Genomic DNA, 21846 nt, shown 5'->3' on the forward strand with positions numbered 1-21846 from the left:
GACGGTCAATCCTACCGATATTCACTATAAAAAGTAATACTCTTAACATAAAAAGTAATATTTTTTCATGGATGACCTAAATAAAGATTTGTCTCACAAAATATGACTAATGAGACCGTCTCATACAAGTTTTAATTTTGTCCTTTTTCATCCCAACCCGCTGCCGCGTCGTCCAAACATTGTCAGTTCGATCTCTGGCTGATGTGGTCTCCATGGATCATACGCTCCATTTCTTACCTAGTCAGTTCGATCTCCTGCAATCTCCATGGATCGGTTTTTCTTTCTACGAATTGCGTTGAAACAATGTCATCTTCTGAGGATTTGCCAAATAGGCTGGAGTCCAAGCACGATTTCCTAAAAAATATTGCTCAGAAATTGTATCAGCAGTAAAAGGTGACTTTTTGTTTTATTTAGTTTGCACAAGTATTATAAGGGCCAAGATCTTGATTCTGTTAATATGAGATTTTAATTATATTAACATGAGATTATTGAAGTTGAATTAATGTGATTATGACCGGGCCATTACGAGACCAAATCGCACCAAGCATATAAATTACATAACTGGGGGACAGAGAGTCTGGCGCCCGAGCGGTAGTTTTTGACCGCCCGAGCGCCAGTGTTCATTAAATATATGTCGCGGGCAGAAGAGGCCAAGGGTGCACTTTGAAAATGCTTGGGCAGAGAGGGCCGCGCCCGAGCGGTAAATTACCACCGCCCGAGCGCCCACCGAATTTCAAGAAAATGTGCCACGTAGTCTCGGACATGCAAGTTAGTATATATATATATATATATATATGTATATATATATATACACACACAGATAAACACTTGCAAATTTTCAGAAGAAAAGAGAAGCACCGAGAATCTCCGCGAAAATCCTTACGCCTTTATATTTCAATCCGTCCGTCTGATTTTGAATCCGACTTCGGTATCGAGTTCCTAACAACGTAGGCTTCAACTGGACGTAAGTTTTACTACGTTTTAACATATTTTGAAATTATGATGTTGTTAGAATTGAATACACGTCATATATGTTGTTCTTGACATGTTAGACAGCGTAGAATCGAAGTCAGATTAAGAAACGGACTGAATATGGAATTGTTATGAATTTCAGAGTTGAATTGACTGAGAAATGATATCAGATTTGTACGGTGGTTGATTGTAAATGTTTAGAATAGATATAGACTGATATGGTATTATCAGTATCGCAAGATTGTACTGTTGTACTGTCAGAATTTGATAAAACAGAGACGTTGTGATTTGATTAGAATATTGATATTGTCATTGCCAGATTGAACAGTGACAGACTTTGAGTCGAGATTTCGATTGTATCAGAACGACATCAAGAAAGGTATAAATAAATGTTGATTCGGGATTGCACAACTCGAGTTAGGTTTGACTTGAGTTTCCCTAAATCACATACTTTATTTTATTGAATTGATATTTGCAGATTATCAGATTGGTATGTTAATATATTGACTTAGAGCAGAGTCAGAGTCTAGGGCAGATTAGCCTAGCTAGGGCAGAACCGCCTAGTCTTTGTCAGAACCGATAAGACTCTAGACTTACGGTGTATCGATGAGCTTTAGATATAGATCGACGTCTATTGTAGACACTCGATACAGCATACCAAAGTCTAAATTTAGATCGGAATCTCTAGATTAGAGATAAGATAAGATCAGATAACGAGTCTGTAGGACCGAGTGCTTACCGCTTTACCAAAAGCTATAGCTAGTGGTAATGGTGCAACTCAAATCTTTTTAAACCGCACAACAACACAAGCACCACGGTTCGATCGCTCTACCAAGCAGGGACAATTATTGCACCCAACAATCTCCCTCCCAATAATTGCACTCCTTGCAATCAATGGGAATCGAACCCGTGACCTTGGCTCTGATACCAATTGTAGGACCGAGTGCTTACCGCTTTACCAAAAGCTATAGCTAGTGGTAATGGTGCAACTCAAATCTTTTTAAACCGCACAACAACACAAGCACCACGGTTCGATCGCTCTACCAAGCAGGGACAATTATTGCACCCAACAGAGTCATTGATTCATGTAGTCAGATTAGTACATGTTTTGATGTTTGTTTATGCTTTTATATATGTTTTATATGATTGCATTGATACATTGTTTATACTGGGATATTTATATCTCACCGGAGTTATTCGGCTGTTGTCTTGTTTGTATTTGTGTATGACAACAGGTGGGACATGTACATGGTCACAGAGGTGAAGACAAATCGAGATTAGAGTGGTGATTCCGGACTTGGACTAGAGATAGGGTTTAAACACTTGATAGTTAGGTGTTGAACCTGACATGTAAATTATTGTATGATGTTTGAGATTTATACTTTTATACTGATATGTATAGGAGTTTGATTCCATTACCTTCCGCATTTTAAAAAAAATTTTAGACCCTGTTTATTATAATTGATTAATTAGTCTCAATCACGATTAAGAAGATGATTAGCGTCCGGGTCCCCACAAGTATGATTTGTAAGAATTTTAGTTTCTTGATCTTATTAAATTGGTGCTATAAGGGAAACTTTGGTGCTCTGTATATATGTGTGAACTTGGATCTGCTCTGTTTAGACTGAATGTGAGAACCTTGAATTTCTAGCAACTAGTATTTTTTGCAGCAGCTAACAATATTCAGTAGCAATGAAAATTCCAGCAGAATCTAACAATTCCAGCAGCAGCTTATATTTCAGAAGATGATATTTTCCAGCAGACAGAATCCAGCAGCAGAAGAGTTCAGTAGCGCTAGATTCCAGCAGACAGTTACTGATTCAGCTTATGACTTGTAACTGAAACATTTAACATGGAATAAAAGCTGTTAATGTCATATTATGGTCATTAATGGAGAGGCTAACAGTCAAAAAATTTCCTATAAATAACATCCTCAGATATCTGAAATGGTGTTACACAAATCCTGAGTTATCACTTGAAAATTTGAGTTAAGAGAGTGCTTATTTTTAGAGCAATAGGATCCAGTAGCGAGACAAGCAGATTCCAGACTTCAACAACCGAAACTTCTAGCAAATTACGGTAAGTGGGCGTATGTATAAATATCTTGAAATCAGTTTGATAAATCATGTTTTAAGTATTTCTGATCTCTGATTTTTGAAGCACTAAAACTTAGTGAACTAATGGTAGGAATATATATTCTGAATATTACTGATTACTGGCCTCACCCCTTAGAGGAGAGAACATATAGGGGACTGATATCAGTTTAGTCATTAAATTCACGAACGTGCTCAGTGCTTACTTGCTAAATTTCTGAATACTGATTCCTGAATACTGATTGCTGTTCTGAAAATAAGAATTTATGTATATATTAGTATTATTGTTTCTGTTGAAAATGATTTCGAAAATTGGGAGTTATTCCTGCCCCCTTTTACTGAGTGACAACCATATCACTCACCCATCAAACCCATCTCAGATAAGAACGAGGAAGAATTGTTAGAAGAAGAAGAGCAGACTCAATTTTGGGGCTGGTGAAGAAGACTGTTCTAAACTATGTTCCGCTGTATCTGTTAAGCTGATGTTATGTTTGGTTTTACATTTCCGCTGTAAAACATTTGTTCTTTGAGTTGTATCAGACAATGAATATTATGAATAAAAGACCGGTTTCTGAATTTTGTACTTCTGAGGCTTGTTGTTGTCGTAAATTTAAGAGCAACGTCGGTGTCAACCAACCCTCGTCCCAGGCCATGACACCACCACTGATAAACACCTGAATAAGCGATATTGACGGGGCTAGGTGCACCCCCTCAAGTAAAAGCTTCCACTGCAAAAATGAGGATCCGAAATTGCAAGAACAATAGATCTTACATGTAAAGGGTCATGTACCCATGATTCAAAATTTCCTTGCCAAGCTACATGAAAGAAATTTCCCGAAGTCCACAACTTAGAACAAATTTTTAAATATTTTATATAAAAAAAATATTCTTAAAAAATATTTTACAAGTATTTGTCCTGAATCTAACATAAACATGTGAGTGAATTCACTATTGTACTTTGGTAACAAATGTAATCTTATATGAATATTGATGATATTATCACTTTACTAAACGAGTAAGAATACTTGAAAACCAGTGACCAAGAATATAAATGTAGTAACACTTCAATCATAATTCTGATTTTATTTGATTCTCTACTTGTTCCAAAGATATTTGATCTATTGAATTTAATGTATATTCTCCTGCAAGGAGAAGTTTTTTATTCCGTTTGTATTCGTTGTGACATGTTTCTGTTTTTTTTCTTATCTAAAAAAATGTTCTTTACAATTTTTGTAGGAGTGTCAAAATCCGACACGACCCACCAACCCGACACGGTTCAACCTGAAAAAAATAAGGTTTGGGGTTTTCGGGTTCGGGTCAGATCGAGTTGGACCCGATAGCTGACCCGAAAAAAATGATCGGGTTGGGTTGGATTCGAGTTGACCCGAAAATTTAATTTTTTTAAAAAATATATATATAATTAATAAATATTGCTTATATTATATATTTTATGTATGAAAAAATAGTTATTCGACATTTATATCATAAATTTTTATAATTTAAGATTTATTTTGAACATTTTTTATTTTTTAAATAATTGTTTATTTGATTTATTAAATATACTTTATTTTTCTACGATTAGATTTCCAAATTTAAATCATATATATGAGGAAGTTTTATTATTATGTGCTTAAATTAATATTATTTGAATTTTATTTAATTTTCTATAACAAATTCAAAATCGGGTTGATTCGGGTTCGGGTTGAGAGTTTTCGGGTTGGCTCAGGATCGGGTTGAGCAATTTTTGAATAGTACTGTTGCTCAACCCGATCCGACCCAACCGAATTGACACCCCTACCTTTTTGGATACAAGGAGAAGCTTTGGTTCTGTTAGGTTCCATCTTTTTCTCCATCTACTCTTGACTATTGAGATTATTTCAATTCGTTTTCATTTCGATTCTATTGCCTCTCAAGAACTATTAACATTTTTTTATAATTCCATCCCAAGAATATATTATCGACATTTAAATAAAATATATTTATTTAGGATTTAGAAAGGATAAAAATGTGTAGAATTACATATAAAACTCAATGGCCAGCATTTAGGAACCCACTAGCAGCAAGGGACATACTTATCCACTCTCTAGCTTTCATGTTCCTCTTAATCAATTTTTGAGCCGCTTGTGACCCTATAGCAATTTCACAGTCACTCACCAATCCATCACATTGAGATATGTTAAAAAACATGCTTCTATAATCTCCTCTACCAAATGCCGAGGCCGCGTTCTCGAGTTGGTACGTCAATACCTTATAGTTACTTTCACAAATCTGATAACGATTTCGTATGTCTTTATCGGGCTCACGAGCTTTCAATATCTGTATGACTGTATGTGTGCTTTCTATCAATGTTATAGATTTGCCTAGAACTATATAGCACAATCCTTTCATATCCATACTTGGAGAGTAGACGCGATTACGAAAAAAACGATGGCACATTTGAAAATCAAATGATCGGATACAAATTTTATTTATCAATTGCTCTGAATCGCACGAGGATGGACGAATCAAAACAGAGAGCACCACCACAATGGAGAGGAAGGTAAATGAGCTTAATATAGAAGCCATTTTGCAAATTTCCTTGACCTTTTCTTTTTTTCCTTTCTCTCTAATTTTCTTTTGAGAATTTGTCACATATAAAGGAATTGACATACACATTCTCTCAATGTAATCTTGAAAATATTACATATTTTTCACCAAAATTAAATTATAAAATATGGTCCAAAAATATTTGAGCAATTAATTTGCATACTTGATTTCACGATTTTGAATTCAATTTGCAAGATTATTAATATCTATGTGTTGGTGTTCATCCAATTTGGATTTCATTTTGTGATTTTTACTGGATTGAAGGTAATTAACTTAATTATTTGATATTTATTTATAAATTTTGGCAATATGGCATTTATTTAGTAAAAAATATTATATTTTTACGGTTTATCATCCTACCCATGTGGACATTGCCCTCATGATATGATGGATGGCCAAGATTTGACCATGTATATATAGGACCCACTTTTATTTGACCATGTATATATAGGAACCACTTTTTTTTGAAATTGTATATGTGGCAAGATCTTACCCGTTAAAATGAAATGAGAGTAGTGCCAACATAGATAGGATCTCATCTATCCATTTTTACCTTTTGAATCTTTAAAGAAGAAAGACATTTAATAATTGTGTCTCAATCATTAATAACAATATATTTTATTTTAATCATTTGTTTTAGTTTTTTTTTCTTTATGAGTCCCTCCCAATCCATCTGGTTCTCCATACGCACTTTCACAAATAATAAAGATTTTGTATGACCTTGTCATGTTTGCGAGCTTTCGATCTTTGTATGAATGTTTGTGTACTTTCTATCAATGATAAAGATTCATCGAGAATTATATGACACAATTTTGTAATATTCATAGTTGGAGAGTTGACGCGATTATAAAAAAAAACGAGGACAAATTCCATAATCTTGAGGATGGATGAATGAGCACCACCACAATGGAGAGGAACGCAAATGAGCTTAGTATAGAAGCCATTTTGCATATTATTTTCACCAAAGTCCACGAAGAATTTGATCGTCGGATCGTGCTAATTCGATACGTAAAGCGAGCTACTACGCATGCAACATTGGTGCTAATCCAATTTGGATTTTATTTTGTGATTTTGACTCTATTGAAGGTAATTCACTTAATTTTTTTACAAATAGAAAGTTGGGCGATATTGCAGTTTTTCAGTAAAAAAAAATATGGATTTTATTTTGTGATTTTGACTGCTTTGAAGGTAATTCACTTGGTTTTTTTATAGATAGAAAGTTGGGTGATATTGCATTTTTTTAATCATAAAATTAAAAAAATTGGATTTTATTTGTGATTTTGATTGCATTGAATGTAATTCATTTAATTTTTTTTACAAATAGAAAGTTGGGTGATATCATATTTTTTTCAATAAAAATAAAATCGGATTTTATTTTGTGATTTTGACACTACTTTTTTACACTTTTTCAGTAAAAAATATTGCATTTATTCCACTTAAATCTTTAAAGAATTAAATGTCTTGAAACTCTGTGCTCACACAACCTTTTACTATTATTATTTGCTTCATTTTTATGTTTCATTTGGACGAAATTCCTATATTTTATATTCATGATTATTCTCTTTCAACGACTTATATTAAATATATATTTATATCACTTTTAAAAATTTTAATATGTCCAATTCTTGTTCACAATATCAATTTTTATCATAAAATATATATTTATTTGATTAAATATGCTATTTGAATTACCAATACATTGAACTTCTGGTTCTTATATGGAAAGAGAGAAATATGATTCGTAAACAAATGTGATGAGATTCAAAAATCAAAAGAGATCATATTATAAATTGTTTATGATTCTTTAAAGAGTAAGTCTCATGTGAGACCGTCTCACGGATCACAATCTGTGAGACGGGTCAACCCTACCCATATTCACAATAAAAAGTAATACTCTTAGCATAAAAAGTAATACTTTTTCATGGATTATCCAAATAAAGATCCGTCTCACAAAATACGATCCGTGAGACCGTCTCACACAAGTTTTTGCCTTCTTTAAAGCTTCAAAATGTAAAAATAAAATATTTTTGACCCAAAAAATACCATATTATCCAACTTTCCAATATAAAAAAAATCAATTGAATTACCTTCAATCCAGTAAAAATCACAAAATGAAATCCAAATTGGATGAACACCAACACATATATATTACCAATCTTGCAAAATTGAATTCAAAATCGTGAAATCAAGTATGCAAATTATTTGCTCAAATCTTTTTGGACCAGATTTTATAATTTAATTTTGGTGAGAAATATGTTATATTTTCAAGATTACAGTGAGAGAATGTGTATGTCAATTCATTTATATGTGACAAATTCTCAAAAGAAAATTAGAGACAAAGGAAAAAAGAAAAAGTCAAGAAAATTTGCAAAATGGCTTCTATACTAAGCTCATTTACATTCCTCTCCATTGTGGTGGTGCTCTCTGTTTTCATTCGTCCATCCTCATGCGATTCACAGGATTTGATAAATAAAATTTGTAGCCGAGCTAGAGATTTTGGAATTTGCCATCGTTTTTTTCATAACCGCGTCTTTTCTCCAAGTATAGATATGAAAGGATTGTGCTATATAATTCTAGGCGAATCTATATCATTGATAGAAAACACACATGCACTCATACAGACAATGAAAGCTCACGAGCACGATAAGGACTTACAAAATCGTTATCTGAGTTGTGAAGATAGCTACGAGGTATTGACATACGAACTCGAGAACGCGGCCTCGGCATTTGGTAAAGGAGATTATAGAAACACGTTGTTTTACATATCTCAATGTGATAGATTGGTAAGTGACTGTGAAAGTGTTGTAGGGCCGCAAGTGTCTCAAATATTGAGTGAGAGGAACATGAAAGCGAGGGAATGGATCAGTATGTCACTTGCTGCTAGTGAGTTCTTGAATGTTGGCCTTTGAGTTTATATGTAATTCCACACATTTTTATCCTTTCTAAATCCTATGTAAGCTATGAGCCGATCGTCTTTTTCTTTAGTCCATGCACCTTTGTTTTTGGGGTACTGTTGATAGTGGATATAGTGTTTTTGTGTGTGTATATGTATATAATTTTGATACACTGCAAACCTACCGTGCACACCTATGTGAGCATCGATGAGGTGTCACTCAACCATTGGATGTGATGAACTATAGAAAAATTGCGCATCCAATGAGTGAGTGACACATCATCGATGCTCACATAAACCTACACGGTAGGTGTGCAGCATACATATACATATATATATATATATATATATATATATATATATATATATATATATAAAGTGAGCAAGTTTGGTTGTGCTAGAGAATGAAGGACGGCCAATTGATTTACAAATAAAAAGTTGGGTAATTTTAATTTTTTTCAGACAAAAAATATTGCATTTATTCCCCTTAAATCTTTAATAAGGAAGTAAATGTCTTGAAACTTTGCGCTCACACAACCCTGAAAATTACTATTATTTGCTTCATTTTTATGTATAATTTTAGGGATTTTCAAATTTGGAATAAAACCGAAAATCTAAACCAAAAAACCAAACATCGAACCAAACCGAAAATCGATTTTTTTTTAATTCGAACATAAATATTAAAACCGATATTTATTTGGTTTGATTTCGGATTATATATATCAAGACTCAACCGACCGAAAAAATCAAAATTTCATTAAATTAATAATTTTATTTATATTGTACATTTTTTATATGATATTTAGTGAATGACAAATCATTTGAATAATTTTTAGTTGACTGTTGTTTATCTAATTCTTTCAGATTTTATATTTAATGTTTTACTTAGAAATAATGTAAAAAGATAACATATTTTATTTTACAATATATTTATATTATTGATTTAAATAATTGTATCAAAACATGATTAACCGATTGAAATAACCGAACCATTTTAGCATAAAACCGAACCAAACTGAAAAAAAAAATAGTTCGGATATCGGATTATATATTTCTTAAATTGAAAGCTGACAAAACCGAATAAAAAACCAAAAAATGAACTGAACCGATCGACGAACACTCATGTTTCATTTGGACAAAATTCCTATATTTTGTATTCATAATTACTTTCTTTCAACAACTTATATTAAATATAATAATACTATATATATATATACACACACAAGTAGAGAAGAAACTATATTATATCAAATTAGTAAAAAATATATATTTTTATATCACTTTTAACCAATGTCATTCTTGTCGTGTAATTTCTATCGAATTTGTGTTTGATATAATTGATAATAATATTTTTAATATTTTATTAGACTACTTGCAAGCGAGGATTTGAAATTCTAAACCCCCAAACAAGTCTTTCATGAGTTCTTCTGTACACTTTTCTTATTTTTCTTCATCTCTCCTCCTCTCTGGATCCGTTCTCTACTCTAGGGTTTGATTTTTTTCTTCCACTTGTTTAAATTTTGGTAAGTTGATTGAATTCGATAAAATTAGGTACCATGAAGCTCACCGTGAAAACTCTGAAAGGCAGCCATTTCCAAATTAGTGTCCAGCCAAACGAAACGGTACTTTTTTTTTATTGGATTTGACGGATGCAAATTTCTTATTTGTTTTCAACAATGGCATGCACAAGTTTCAATTTTTTTGGGGAAATTATGGTTTCAGTATGCATCTGATGTGAGTATTTGGGTTAATTATCGTGCGTTGTTTTTAGTTCATACGTTTTTAGTTGTTCAATTTGCACTTATTCGCAAAAGCTTCGTATAACCTCGAAGCATCTGTAGAGCGGGGGCGCAAGCCACTAGGCAAAGCACTCGACTTACATCTATACTTGTTTTAAGAAAATTTATGGGTTAGAATCCAATCCGATAAGCTCGGATTTAGCAGCCCCGCCTTTACGGTGTGCCTGAAGTGCACCAAGGTTTGTGCTTTACGGCCAAGTGCAAGCTTTGTTGAAGGGCTTTTGTGGCTTGGGTGTAGATGCAATGACCGAACCTTGCCATGCCTTAGGCCTAAGCAGCCCCTCTTGGACTAATAACTATTGTTTAGTTGTTTCTTTCTTTTTCTAAAAAGTTTTCAGAATTCAGATGTATCTGGATCAATGGGCGCATTCTTTTAATTACTGTAATGTAGGTAAAAGTTTCAGAATTCTCTCTGTGAATGTTTCAGAAATTTTGGTTTGGATTTTATTTTTTCTGATTTTTGCTTATTACACTGTTGTGTTTGAACAAAAGTTATCATCTTGTTGAATATTTAATATGACGCAACTTGGAGTTTTCATCAGACAACTGGAATGCTATATCATTTTGTTTCATTCCTATGATATCCAGTTGTTATGTGCCGAAACCTTGATAGATGTCGAACATTATACCCTATTTTCAGCAAATAGGCACATGAAAATAAAATGGTGATGTAGAATGTATCAGTGGCTAAAGGGGGTGTGAAATGTCACGTCTCAATTACAATTGACTATCAAATTATATTGTGCATTGTGAAATAAAATAGTACTTTAGTGTTACACATAGTTGTTAAAGGCGCGCCTCAGGCGCTAGGCGGTGCTGCAGCGCCTCAGATGACCACCAGGAGACGTGCATGGCTGGGCGAGCGCCTTTAACGCCTGAGGCGCGCCTTTCTCCAGGCGACAGGCGGTCCAGGCGTTCCGCCTCTTTGCAGCACGCTTCTCTTTTATTTTTTAATGACCCAAGGCCCAATAAAATAAGCCCATAACACATTTCAGCCCATAATTTTAAAAAAATAGCCTAGTTTGCATGTCGTTACGTATTCCTCAATCATCCAGAGGCCCGCCGATTGAAGCTTCACGCTGCGCACCAATCTCTTTTCTCTTTCTGCCGATTGAAGCTACTGCGCAGTGCGCACCATCTCTTTCTCTCTGGTTTTTTGTTTGTCATCGAGTCAATCCACTCTAGCTGTAGGTCTTGTTCATTATAGTTTCTGGTTTTTTGTTTGCGCACCAATGACAGTAAACTTCTGTCTTCTGCAGTAAATAGTTGTGGAGATTAAATGTTTGTCATCGATGAAATGGGGCATGTACTGCCTCAATCTTATTTGGAGATTAACGATTATATGGTGGTTGTTGCAGTAGTATGGGTTTTGACTGTTGTTTAATTATTGCAGATTAATTGTTGTTGTTTAATTATTGCAATATCTTATTTGCAGATTAATTTATTGTTGTTTTGGAGAAATTAAATTGTTTTGGAGAAATTAAATTGTCTAGCATAAGATTTGAATGTGTTGATTTATCGACAATATTGAGATATTTTTGGTTTTTGTTACTTGAAGCTTTATACATTTAGGTTTTCATATAGTTCATTATTATTAATAGTTGATTTTTAGTATAACATAAATATATAATACATTCTCTCTATATTATCGCCTCGTGGCTAGGCGATCGCCTTTTGTCGCCTAGGCGTTCGGGCGCTAGGCAGTGGCTCATCGCCTTGACGTCGCCTAGCGCCTTGACAACTATGGTGTTACATGTATTTATGTATGTTAGAGTCTGTGTCCTTTATATCAATTTACTCAAGTAGTGTTTGCTTTAGTTACAGGTTTTTTGGAAATTCTGTGAGAAGACAACGTGTTCTTGTACTTTATCTTGCATCATTCGATTCTTGTTTGATTGATTGAGATTTGGATTTTTGTTTCTAGATTATGGCAGTTAAGAAAAGCATAGAAGATGTACAAGGCAAAGATAATTATCCATTTGGTCAACAGTTGTTGATCCATAATGGCAAAGTATTGAAAGACGAAAGTACATTGGCTGACAACAAGGTTTCTGAAGATGGTTTCCTTGTGGTCATGCTAAGCAAGGTGACACCTTTGACCCATACCATTATATATAATGTTTTTTTTACAACTATTGACCACTGAACCAAACAGTTGACTCAAAAGTCCTTGTTGAAGCGATTCACATTGTTTCCTGTTTGTTGCAGGGAAAAACTTTGGGCTCGAGTGGGTCAACTTCTGCTCAGGTATGTTTTCATCTGTGCACTTTGTTTGTTTAATTCTTTTTCTTTCCTCAGACCTAGTTTTTGGAGCAGCCAGCTCTTGCAGTTGCACCAGCTTCTAATCCTACTTCTGCTACTGAAGCTTCACCACCAACGCAGTGAGTTGTATAAATATCTTCAGTCGTATTTATGTTGGCGTTTGTTGTATCCAACTGAATGGTGCACTTTTTGACCTGTAGGCCCCCTACGGTTGCGGGATTATCTTCTGTTTCCCCAACACCAATGTATGGTGTCTTTAATTTGTTATTTAGAGTATGCTGAATAAACTACTCTTATCACCTGCAACTTATGGTTCAAGGTTCTTGTATAGTTTCTTGAGGGGGTTGATAACCATTGTAGTATTGTTGTTACAGGGCTCCTACTGGTATTGACGCTCAAAATGCTTCCAGTTTAATTTCCGGTAATAATCTTGAGCATACCGTTCAACAAATAATGGATATGGGCGGTGGTTGTTGGGACAAAGAGACTGTTACGCGTGCACTTCGAGCTGCATATAATAATCCAGAGAGGGCAGTGGATTACTTGTATTCTGTAAGCTGTTACTCCTTTTCTAGTTCCATGCTTTCTCATTAATTGCTAGCAAAGAACACTAATGTTTCACGTCCCATCAGGGAATACCTGAAAGCACTGAAGTTCCAGTGCCATCGTCTCAATCAGCCATGAATTCTGTGGCTGCAACTGCTGCCGCTCAAGCTGCACCTGTGTCTGGAGCACCAAACTCATCTCCATTGAATTTATTTCCCCAGGTTTGTCATTAGCAAGGGTGCTTATATCAATGGATTTGCTTGTTTTGTCATGCTTGATGACAACTGTCAAAAACATTTCCAGGGGACCATTTCTGGTCCTGCTGATGCTGGTCATGGATCGCTTGATTTTCTCAGGAACAACCCACAGGTGTGCTGCTCTTTCTTTTTTTATTTTTTCCCTTTTGCTCATTTGGTTTTGTTGATTATTTGAATTATTCTTTTGCAAAAGCTGTTTTGTACATGCTTTCAACTCTTGTTTTCTTTTTTATACATATCTGCTCGGTCAGAGCAAATTTTGCTTTCGTATGAGGTGTATTCATAGATATAGAAAATTTTACAAAAACTGAATTTCCTTTAATTGGATTCAGTTTCAAGCGCTGCGTTCAATGGTTCATTCTAATCCACAAATTCTGCAGGTAACTTAAACGGAATCCCGTCTGTTTGCACTTGTTAATGATTTTCTTTTAACCATACATGAGCTATAGTTTAGTTTTTCTCTTATAGCAAGTCCTTCAGGAGCTCGGGAAGCAAAATCTACCTCTCCTGAGACTCATACAAGAGAACCATCAAGAGTTCCTTCGACTAGTCAATGAACCTGTTGATGATTCTGATGGGTGAGTTTTGAGCTTATTAAAAGGTTTATAGCAAAACTGACCCCGCACGATTTTTTTTAAATAGCCTTATTAGCGTTTTTATTAATTTACAGGGATATGTTTGATCAGGGAGAACAAGAAATGCCCCATGCAGTTAGTGTCACACCTGCAGAACAGGAGGCCATCGAAAGAGTATGAAACACGCCTTTATTCTGACCCTTCCTTTCCAATTTCATATTGATCCATGTTTCTGTTTTGTCATCGTTTTTCTTGACGTGCTGTAGATGGAGGCCATGGGTTTCGACAGAGCTTCTGTAATTGAAGCCTTTTTAGCATGCGATCGCAACGAGGAATTAGCTGTCAATTACTTGTTGGAGAATGCTGGGGATTTTGAGGATTGAACGGCGATAACAAACCTTGAGCAAATGGCCTTTTAGCACACAGGTTCAAATGACTGCATTGGTTGGTGGGAAATTAAGTTGTATTATTTATGGATGAGGATCAACTTCCAATCTGACTGCTGAATTTATACATTCTATGTAACATTTAAATTCATTGAAGTTGTTTTTTTGAGTCCCTCTACCATAAGCTTTGCACGAGGACATCATCTATACATACACGTATATGTATACGACGTGTGCTATATTATCGATTCAGACATTTTACATATTCGATGTCCAAGACATCACATCATCAGTGTTCACATAGATTCACATAGATGTTTACGATAGACGATTATTATATCAAAACTATATGTATAAGATAAATATTAAAAATGCATTTTTCTCTGTACAAATATTTTTTGTAGAAAAAAATGTATTTTTAATATTTATCTTTAGTTTCTTGCAATTTATTTTTTCTATTGTAAATTTAAGTTAGTATGTAAAAATCGAAAAATATATAATTAAGATTAAATTTTAATAAAATAAATGATCAAAATTATAATATTAACAAACATATAATACCAAAATTGTATTTCTCTTAATCATATATAAATAATTATTAATACTAGTAAATAATGTATATGTATTATTATTATTTTTAATTTTATGGAATATTTAAAACTTCGAATAAATAAAAGAAACTTTAGAGATTATTCCAAGTTGCGATAGTTTCATGTTAGACAACAATAATTATCGTCAGCACCACTTTCGATATTTTCTCCCCAATCACGGGCCTCCAAATGCGGACGTAATTATATATATATATATATATATATATATATATATATATATATATATATATATATATATATAATTATAATTTTGATATCCTGCACACCTACCGTGCACACTTTTGCGAGCATCGATGAAGTGTCAATCAACCATTGGATGCACAATTTTTCTATATTTCATCACATCCAATAGATGAGTGACACCTCATCGGTGCTCACAAAGGTGTGCAGGATATCAAAATTATATATATATATATATATATATATATATATATATATATATATATATATATATATATATATATTATGGAACTCAATTACGTTTTGTGGAATTTAATTTTAAGCTTTAATTACATTTTATAAGCAATTTAAAATCAAAGGAGTTTAGTTATAAATATATTTGTAATTTAATGAATTTAATAATTAAATCCAAATGCAATGAGTTTATATTGAATTTAATTACCAATCCAAATTTAAAATTATATACTTCATTTATTGAATATTGGAATGTTATTTGTTGACCAATTCAATATAACTATATTTCAAATTTGGCCCTACAAAGTTAGAAGGGTCAAAACGCCAAATTCACTTGTCCCCGATCGATCTTTAAATGCCCAAACTCGATAGCCGATCCTGACACCCACCCGTTCATGTGATTTTCAAGAATCAAATTTGTTTTTGCCTATTTCTTCACCCAAATCGAGAAAAAGGAATTGTATTTAGTTAATAATTGGTGAATCCCAGATTGCAATTGGGATTTTTTTTGTGCTTTTTTGAATGGTTGATGTTGATTTGGATTGGATTGGAGACGTAACCCAAAACCCAAATTGTTAAAGGCGTCATTTTCGTAAAAGTCCTGATCTTTTGTTGGAGGATCGTTTCTTTTCCATTTTCTTCATCGGTAAGCTTCTTTCATGCTATAAATTTTCGATTCTTTGCAGATCTGTGGAGTTTCTGTGTTTTTTCATATTTGCGTTTTTTGATTCATCGTTTGGACGTGTTTATGCTATCTTGTTAGCGTTGAGCTCGTGTTTAGAGGTGTAATTTAAAATTTTATGTTTGTTTTAGTAGATTAAACGAATGATTCACACGTTTGAAGTGGATGATTGAGTTACGGGGGTTTGGATTGAGTTAATTTTGTTGATATTTCATTAAGCTTGATTAATTGGGAGTTTCGAACGTTTTGCATGGGATTAGTTAGATTTGAGAATCTTTATGTTCGAGTCGATACCAGCAATTGAAAAGCGATGGGGGATTGCAAATTCTGGACTTGAATTTGCATAAATTTGGGTCTTGGATTTGGAATTGGTTGATGACAATGACTCCTTTGATGATCTGGTTACTGGATGTTTGGATCAGATCTTGCCATCTTGGCATTTCAGCTCGACAGATATTTCATCAAATTTTGTTCTGGAAGATAATCCCAAGGAAATATTAAACTTATGTTAATTTTAGGTAGTGGTGAGATGTTGTCAAGCCGACTGACTTGTGATCTTGAGATGTTTGGTTTTGATATGTCAAATGTTGGATTTCTACTAGCTAAGATTTTCGCGATTTATCTGCCAATGTTATTTTCATTTTTTGTTCCTTAGGACTGCTTCTTTTTACCTAAGCAGATGGATTATTATTATCTCATTGCATTCCTTTAAGAATCTGACTTATTTAGAATGACTTGTAGCTAATGATTTCTCTGTATTGTTCTGTTTTTACTTTGTGGATTCTTATGGGAAAAAGCAAGTTAGCAGTTCATGACATTAGTTTTTTGGCATGTGATTTTGCTTACATACTCCTCCATGCTCAGAATCCGATTTTTTTTTTTTTGTATGAGTGGGGGGATAGAGTATCTTGTGAAGGTTTATTTTAGCTCTGGTATGATTTATGATGTTGCCTCCTGGGAGTTCTAAAGGAAGATTTGTATTCATTTTGTCTGTGCCCGCACCAATTCGTATCTTGTTTTCGGTTGCGTTGAATGAAGATCTTCAGCTTGATACTTACAGATGAATAATCTCTGGAAACATGTACAGGGACTTTCTTGTGGCGTTCACGTAAACATGGGTCTTGACAACGTAATTACTTCTCCCCATCGACGGGCACAAACACAGACCGCTTTCTCTCCACCGACATTGAAGAGACAACACTCCCGAGTCGTCGAGGAATTGGGAAGCTGTTCAACCCTTGTTCAACGACACCGGTTTCTTCTAATCGCTCTTATCCTCCTCGCGTTCTTGTGCACTGTTTATCTGTACTTTGCCGTCACTCTTGGGGCTGGCGATTGTGCTGGATTGACGGGAGCTCAAAAGGCATCGTGCCATTTGCAGCAGGCAAAAGCATCTGTGGCTAAGGGGAAACTGAAATTCTTTTAGTATGTCAAAATTGCTTGCTTGGAATTCTTTCTTGTTTTGTTCTCCTTTCGGATTTAGAGCAGAATATTTTATTAGGAGAGCATATAATTTTGTGCGAATGAAGAATATTTGGAATTAATTATCAATTTTATCCCTTTTATTTTTAAAATTTTCCAACTACATAGATTCTTGTTTGTTTTTTTTTGTACCTCATCAATACTACGTTCCTAAAGAATGTCTCTTGTTTTTTTTCTGCTCGTTCGAATGAAAAATTTTGGACAAAAATTTACGTGAGACGGTCTCACGGATCGTATTTGTGAGACAAATATGCTAAAAGTATTACTTTATATTGTGAATATGGGTAGGGTTGACCCGTCTTATCCGTTAGACCGTCTCACATGAGACTCACTCAAAATTTTGATCGCTTCTCTGTTTCTAATATAAAAAAATTATAACTATACACTGCATTTTTAAAAAGTTTAATGTCAGTAATTTTGAATCAAATCGCCGTTTCATCTCAGCCGTATCCCAAAAATTCATGGCCTGCTTGGCTTCAAAATCCAAAACCAAACATCTTAAAAACATGAATCTACTCAAACTTGAATTTTGAAGATAATATCTATTTGACTAAAAACATATTGTGCTAAATGTTTTGTGAGGTTATAAACTTAATTAAGTACCATCTCAAAATGTTTGTCAGTGGGGTGGTGCAACTTTTTTGGGTTTATAAGCTATGTTTTATTAGTTTTAATATTCGATGTGAGATAGATGTAACATTGTCGAGTTTTGAGAAGTCGGCTTTGGTCGACTCGCAATGTTCCAAATTTCCCACAGAAGGCCTACTATCAACATGAGTTAGATCTTGGGGGTCGCTTACAAACCCACACGAGGCGCATTCTGCATCTAAACCATCCTCTCTACAGTTCGGTCTAAAATCGTTTTCATCCTCATATTTGGATTCCAACCGTTTCTTTCAGACGATTTTCTGCTGGAAACAGAAGGAGACCATACTTCATCATTTGAATTCCAAAAAAAAGAAAGAAAAAGAATTGATCTTGATTTAGTAGCAAAACTGCTAGTTTCTTCTTAATCGTGCACGACTTCTTTATTAGCAATTTTTTTTTCCACGATCAAGAATCAAGGATATCTTATATTGGCGTGTTAAAGGTCATCTCTAACCCAAAACTTTATTTTAAAATAGTGCATTTTCTGCACCAAATACAATATTTATCTCCAACTCATCTACTTCAAATGTGTATTTTTTAATTTTTGAGTAGGTCTCTTGTGAGACGGTCTCACGAATCTTTATATGTGAGATTAGTCAACTCTACCGATATTCACAATAAAAAGTAATACTCTTATAATAAAAAATAATATTTTTTTCATGGATGACCCAAATAAGAATCCGTCTCACAAAATACGACCCTTGAGATCGTTTCACACAAGTTTTTGTCATAATTTTTTTTCTTATTAGTTATTAAATATGTATTTTTTAGATTTAGTGATATAATTATAATTATATTTTATATTTGATATAATTAATATTATATTATTAATAATTACGATAATATTATTAAAATGATTAATTTAATGATTTTAAATATTTTATTAAAATCTATATTATACGAGTGAGTGGGTCGAGCTCTTCACAAAATCTCGATAGGGAGGAGGAGTAGGTAAACTGGGAAGCAAGCTCTGTTAACCGGAATACACTACTTATGTAGAAATACTCGTAGAGGTAGGATGATATAAGTTTCATCATTCTTCTATTAGTGATACTATCAACAATCATCCTCCTAATAATTCTACCAACTTGGAACCTTTAATTGTCGAACATGTAACATTGATTTTAATATCAATTATGATATCACGATTTACGAAAAGTTTAACTGGTATTAGGATAATGTCCAAAACCATCTTCTTGATAATTCCACAATAATGCAAATATTTTAAACAGTATAATAGATCAAATATCAAATTTTAGTAGCTTTTCATTCACGTATAATTTCCTTCCATTGTTTAGATCGGAAAAAAATGGCTAACAAGTTGTGGGGCTGTAAGAGCAAATGCCCTTTTAGGGTATGAGGTGTATATTTTTTTTAACATAAATTGTGAAAAGTATACGAGAGTTTGTGTGTATCAGATTTAAATAAATGTTGTTCCAAATGTCGTAACAGTTGCATAACATGCGGTGAAAAAATATAACATAAATAAATGGCTTAAACTAAAATAACTCAAGATTAATTGTGCACAAATATAAATACTTGTACGGTGCCTCAAGTCAAAATAATCACTAGAAAATAACTTTCAGTTTACAAAAATCAATCACTAGTGATTTTAATGAAAATCAATTTTCTTAACACGTTGAAAAATAACATGCTTTCTAAAATAACTAACAACTCTAAAACAAATTCAAGAAAGCGAAAACGTGATGCAAAAAACTGGAACATCAAAACTCGATCTTCAGCCAACATTTGTGTGTTGTCTGCAGATGTCTCCAACAATCACAGTAACACTTGCAAACTACACCCTTCAAAACAACAACATCCTTGTAAATAATTTTTCTCTGAATTTCACAACGTGCTAAAGTACACCAGTACGCAACTACAAAAACTTCTAAGCGAAGAGTCAAAAGCAAAATAACCGAAGAGCAATAATTGAAGGAGCGTCTTCTTTCTTTGGCTTATTTCTTTTACTTATAATTCTCCTCATCTCACAAAAAAATCTACAAGACATGGAAATCAAGAGTTTTATTAGAGACAACTTCTTTTTAAATTAAGAGTAAGTCTCATGTGAGACCGTCTCACGGATCACAATCTGTGAGACGGGTCAACCCGACCCATATTCACATTAAAAAGTAATACTCTTAGTATAAAAGGTAATACCTTTTCATGGATTATCCAAATAAAGATCCGTCTCACAAAATACGACCCGTGAGACCGTCTCACACAAGTTTTTGCCTTAAATTAATATTACCGTATCATAAAAATAATATCTTGAAAGATAAAATCTTTTAAATCAATATTTTATACAATTTTATTAATAAAAAAATGTAATATAAAAAAAATTATTTTAAAAAATAAAATATATCTTGAAATTCAAAATTATTTTTTCTTTTAGCCTTTTTGTAATTTTCAACCATCGAAGTCCCCCAACTCTCTTTCAGTTTCCAGCCGTCGATTTTTTTGTGTTCATTTTTTGGGTACGTTTTTAGTACCACAATTTTGTGAGTAGAGAATGAATCCAAAAAAATGTTTAGATAAGAGATTTTTCACCATCTTCTCCAAAATCCAACCACCGAAATATTATTTATTATTATTATTTACATCCAAAAATATACGCACATCAATTTTGAACAACAAGAGAAAATATTATCCACTTCGAAATTTAATATTTATTTAAATTGATTTCTGACGTGTCTGAATCTTGCATCTGCATCCTACACGTGTCCAACAAGGAAATCACGGCCGTCCGACGGTGGCAGCCAAGAGAAACTTCAAGATACATGTGGGCCACACTTTTATCCATTGTGCTCACGTGACGGCCAGCCCACTGATCAAATTGCTCACCCAAAGTAAGTCGAAAAGGCGAAAATACCCCTGACCCTAAAATTATTATTATTTTTATTTTCAATCATTCAGGGGAATTTAATTATCATCTTTTGCATGTTTATTTTTTTTGGAGTTGGTTAAAATACCTCATTTTAATTGTAATTAAATGAAAGTATTTATTGAGCATATAATTAAACATATCTATCCAAATTAAAATTGCTTGCGTTATCCTCGAAACAATTGAATGTGATTTGTGTTTCTATTTCAGCATTCAACATATTGTAGGTCAAGAAACATTACTAATTCATAAAATTAATTAGTCAAATATTCATCCATTCTTTCTGCATAAATAGATCTTAAGAGTGTGTTTGGTTGAGTGAATTAAATAAGAATAGATTAATAGTCAAATATCTATCGTTAAAATTTTAAAATGTTTTAATAATCATTTTGACCCGGTTTAAGATCCAATTTTATTAATCAAATAGTTATTCATAAAATTGAATCTTAAATCAGGTCAAAATGATTATTAAAACAACTTAAAATTTTAACGATAAATATTTGACTATTATTTATAATTGAGACCGAGCTTAGCCCAGTTGGTTGGTCTCACCCTCCCCACCCCTAGGTCTTAGGTTTGAGTCCCTTTGTAATACTAAATTTTTTTAAATAAAATTTAGAGTAGGTCTTTTGTGAGACGCTCTCACGAATCTTTATCTGTAAGACGAATCAATCATACTGATATTCACAATAAAAAATAATATTCTTAGCATATAAAATAATAATTTTTCATAGATGACCCAAATAAGAGATCCGT

General features: G+C 33.4%; 3 protein-coding genes across 3 annotated transcripts; 2 read left to right on the plus strand and 1 right to left on the minus strand.

The window, feature by feature from the left end:
- Positions 1–5093: 5093 nt before the first annotated feature.
- LOC140802902 (uncharacterized) lies at positions 5094–5720 on the minus strand. Its single transcript, XM_073158519.1, has one exon. The coding sequence runs from the start codon at positions 5718–5720 to the stop codon at positions 5094–5096; it is 627 nt and encodes a 208-aa protein (XP_073014620.1).
- Positions 5721–9928: 4208 nt separating this feature from the next.
- Positions 9929–14525, plus strand: LOC140803414 (ubiquitin receptor RAD23b-like). The gene is made up of 12 exons (XM_073159284.1): positions 9929–10166; positions 12268–12429; positions 12552–12590; positions 12660–12724; positions 12806–12850; positions 12980–13157; positions 13238–13372; positions 13455–13520; positions 13741–13788; positions 13877–13986; positions 14079–14157; positions 14250–14525. The coding sequence occupies exons 1-12, from the start codon at positions 10101–10103 to the stop codon at positions 14364–14366; spliced, it is 1110 nt and encodes a 369-aa protein (XP_073015385.1). The 5' UTR covers positions 9929–10100; the 3' UTR covers positions 14367–14525.
- A 1521-nt stretch (positions 14526–16046) lies between these two features.
- Positions 16047–17639, plus strand: LOC140803415 (uncharacterized). Its single transcript, XM_073159285.1, has 2 exons — positions 16047–16177; positions 17164–17639. The coding sequence occupies exon 2, from the start codon at positions 17191–17193 to the stop codon at positions 17500–17502; it is 312 nt and encodes a 103-aa protein (XP_073015386.1). The 5' UTR covers positions 16047–16177; positions 17164–17190; the 3' UTR covers positions 17503–17639.
- Positions 17640–21846: the final 4207 nt, after the last annotated feature.

This window comes from Primulina eburnea, chromosome 10 (genome assembly GCF_022965805.1).
Source record: "Primulina eburnea isolate SZY01 chromosome 10, ASM2296580v1, whole genome shotgun sequence".
Classification (NCBI taxonomy): Eukaryota; Viridiplantae; Streptophyta; class Magnoliopsida; order Lamiales; family Gesneriaceae; genus Primulina; species Primulina eburnea.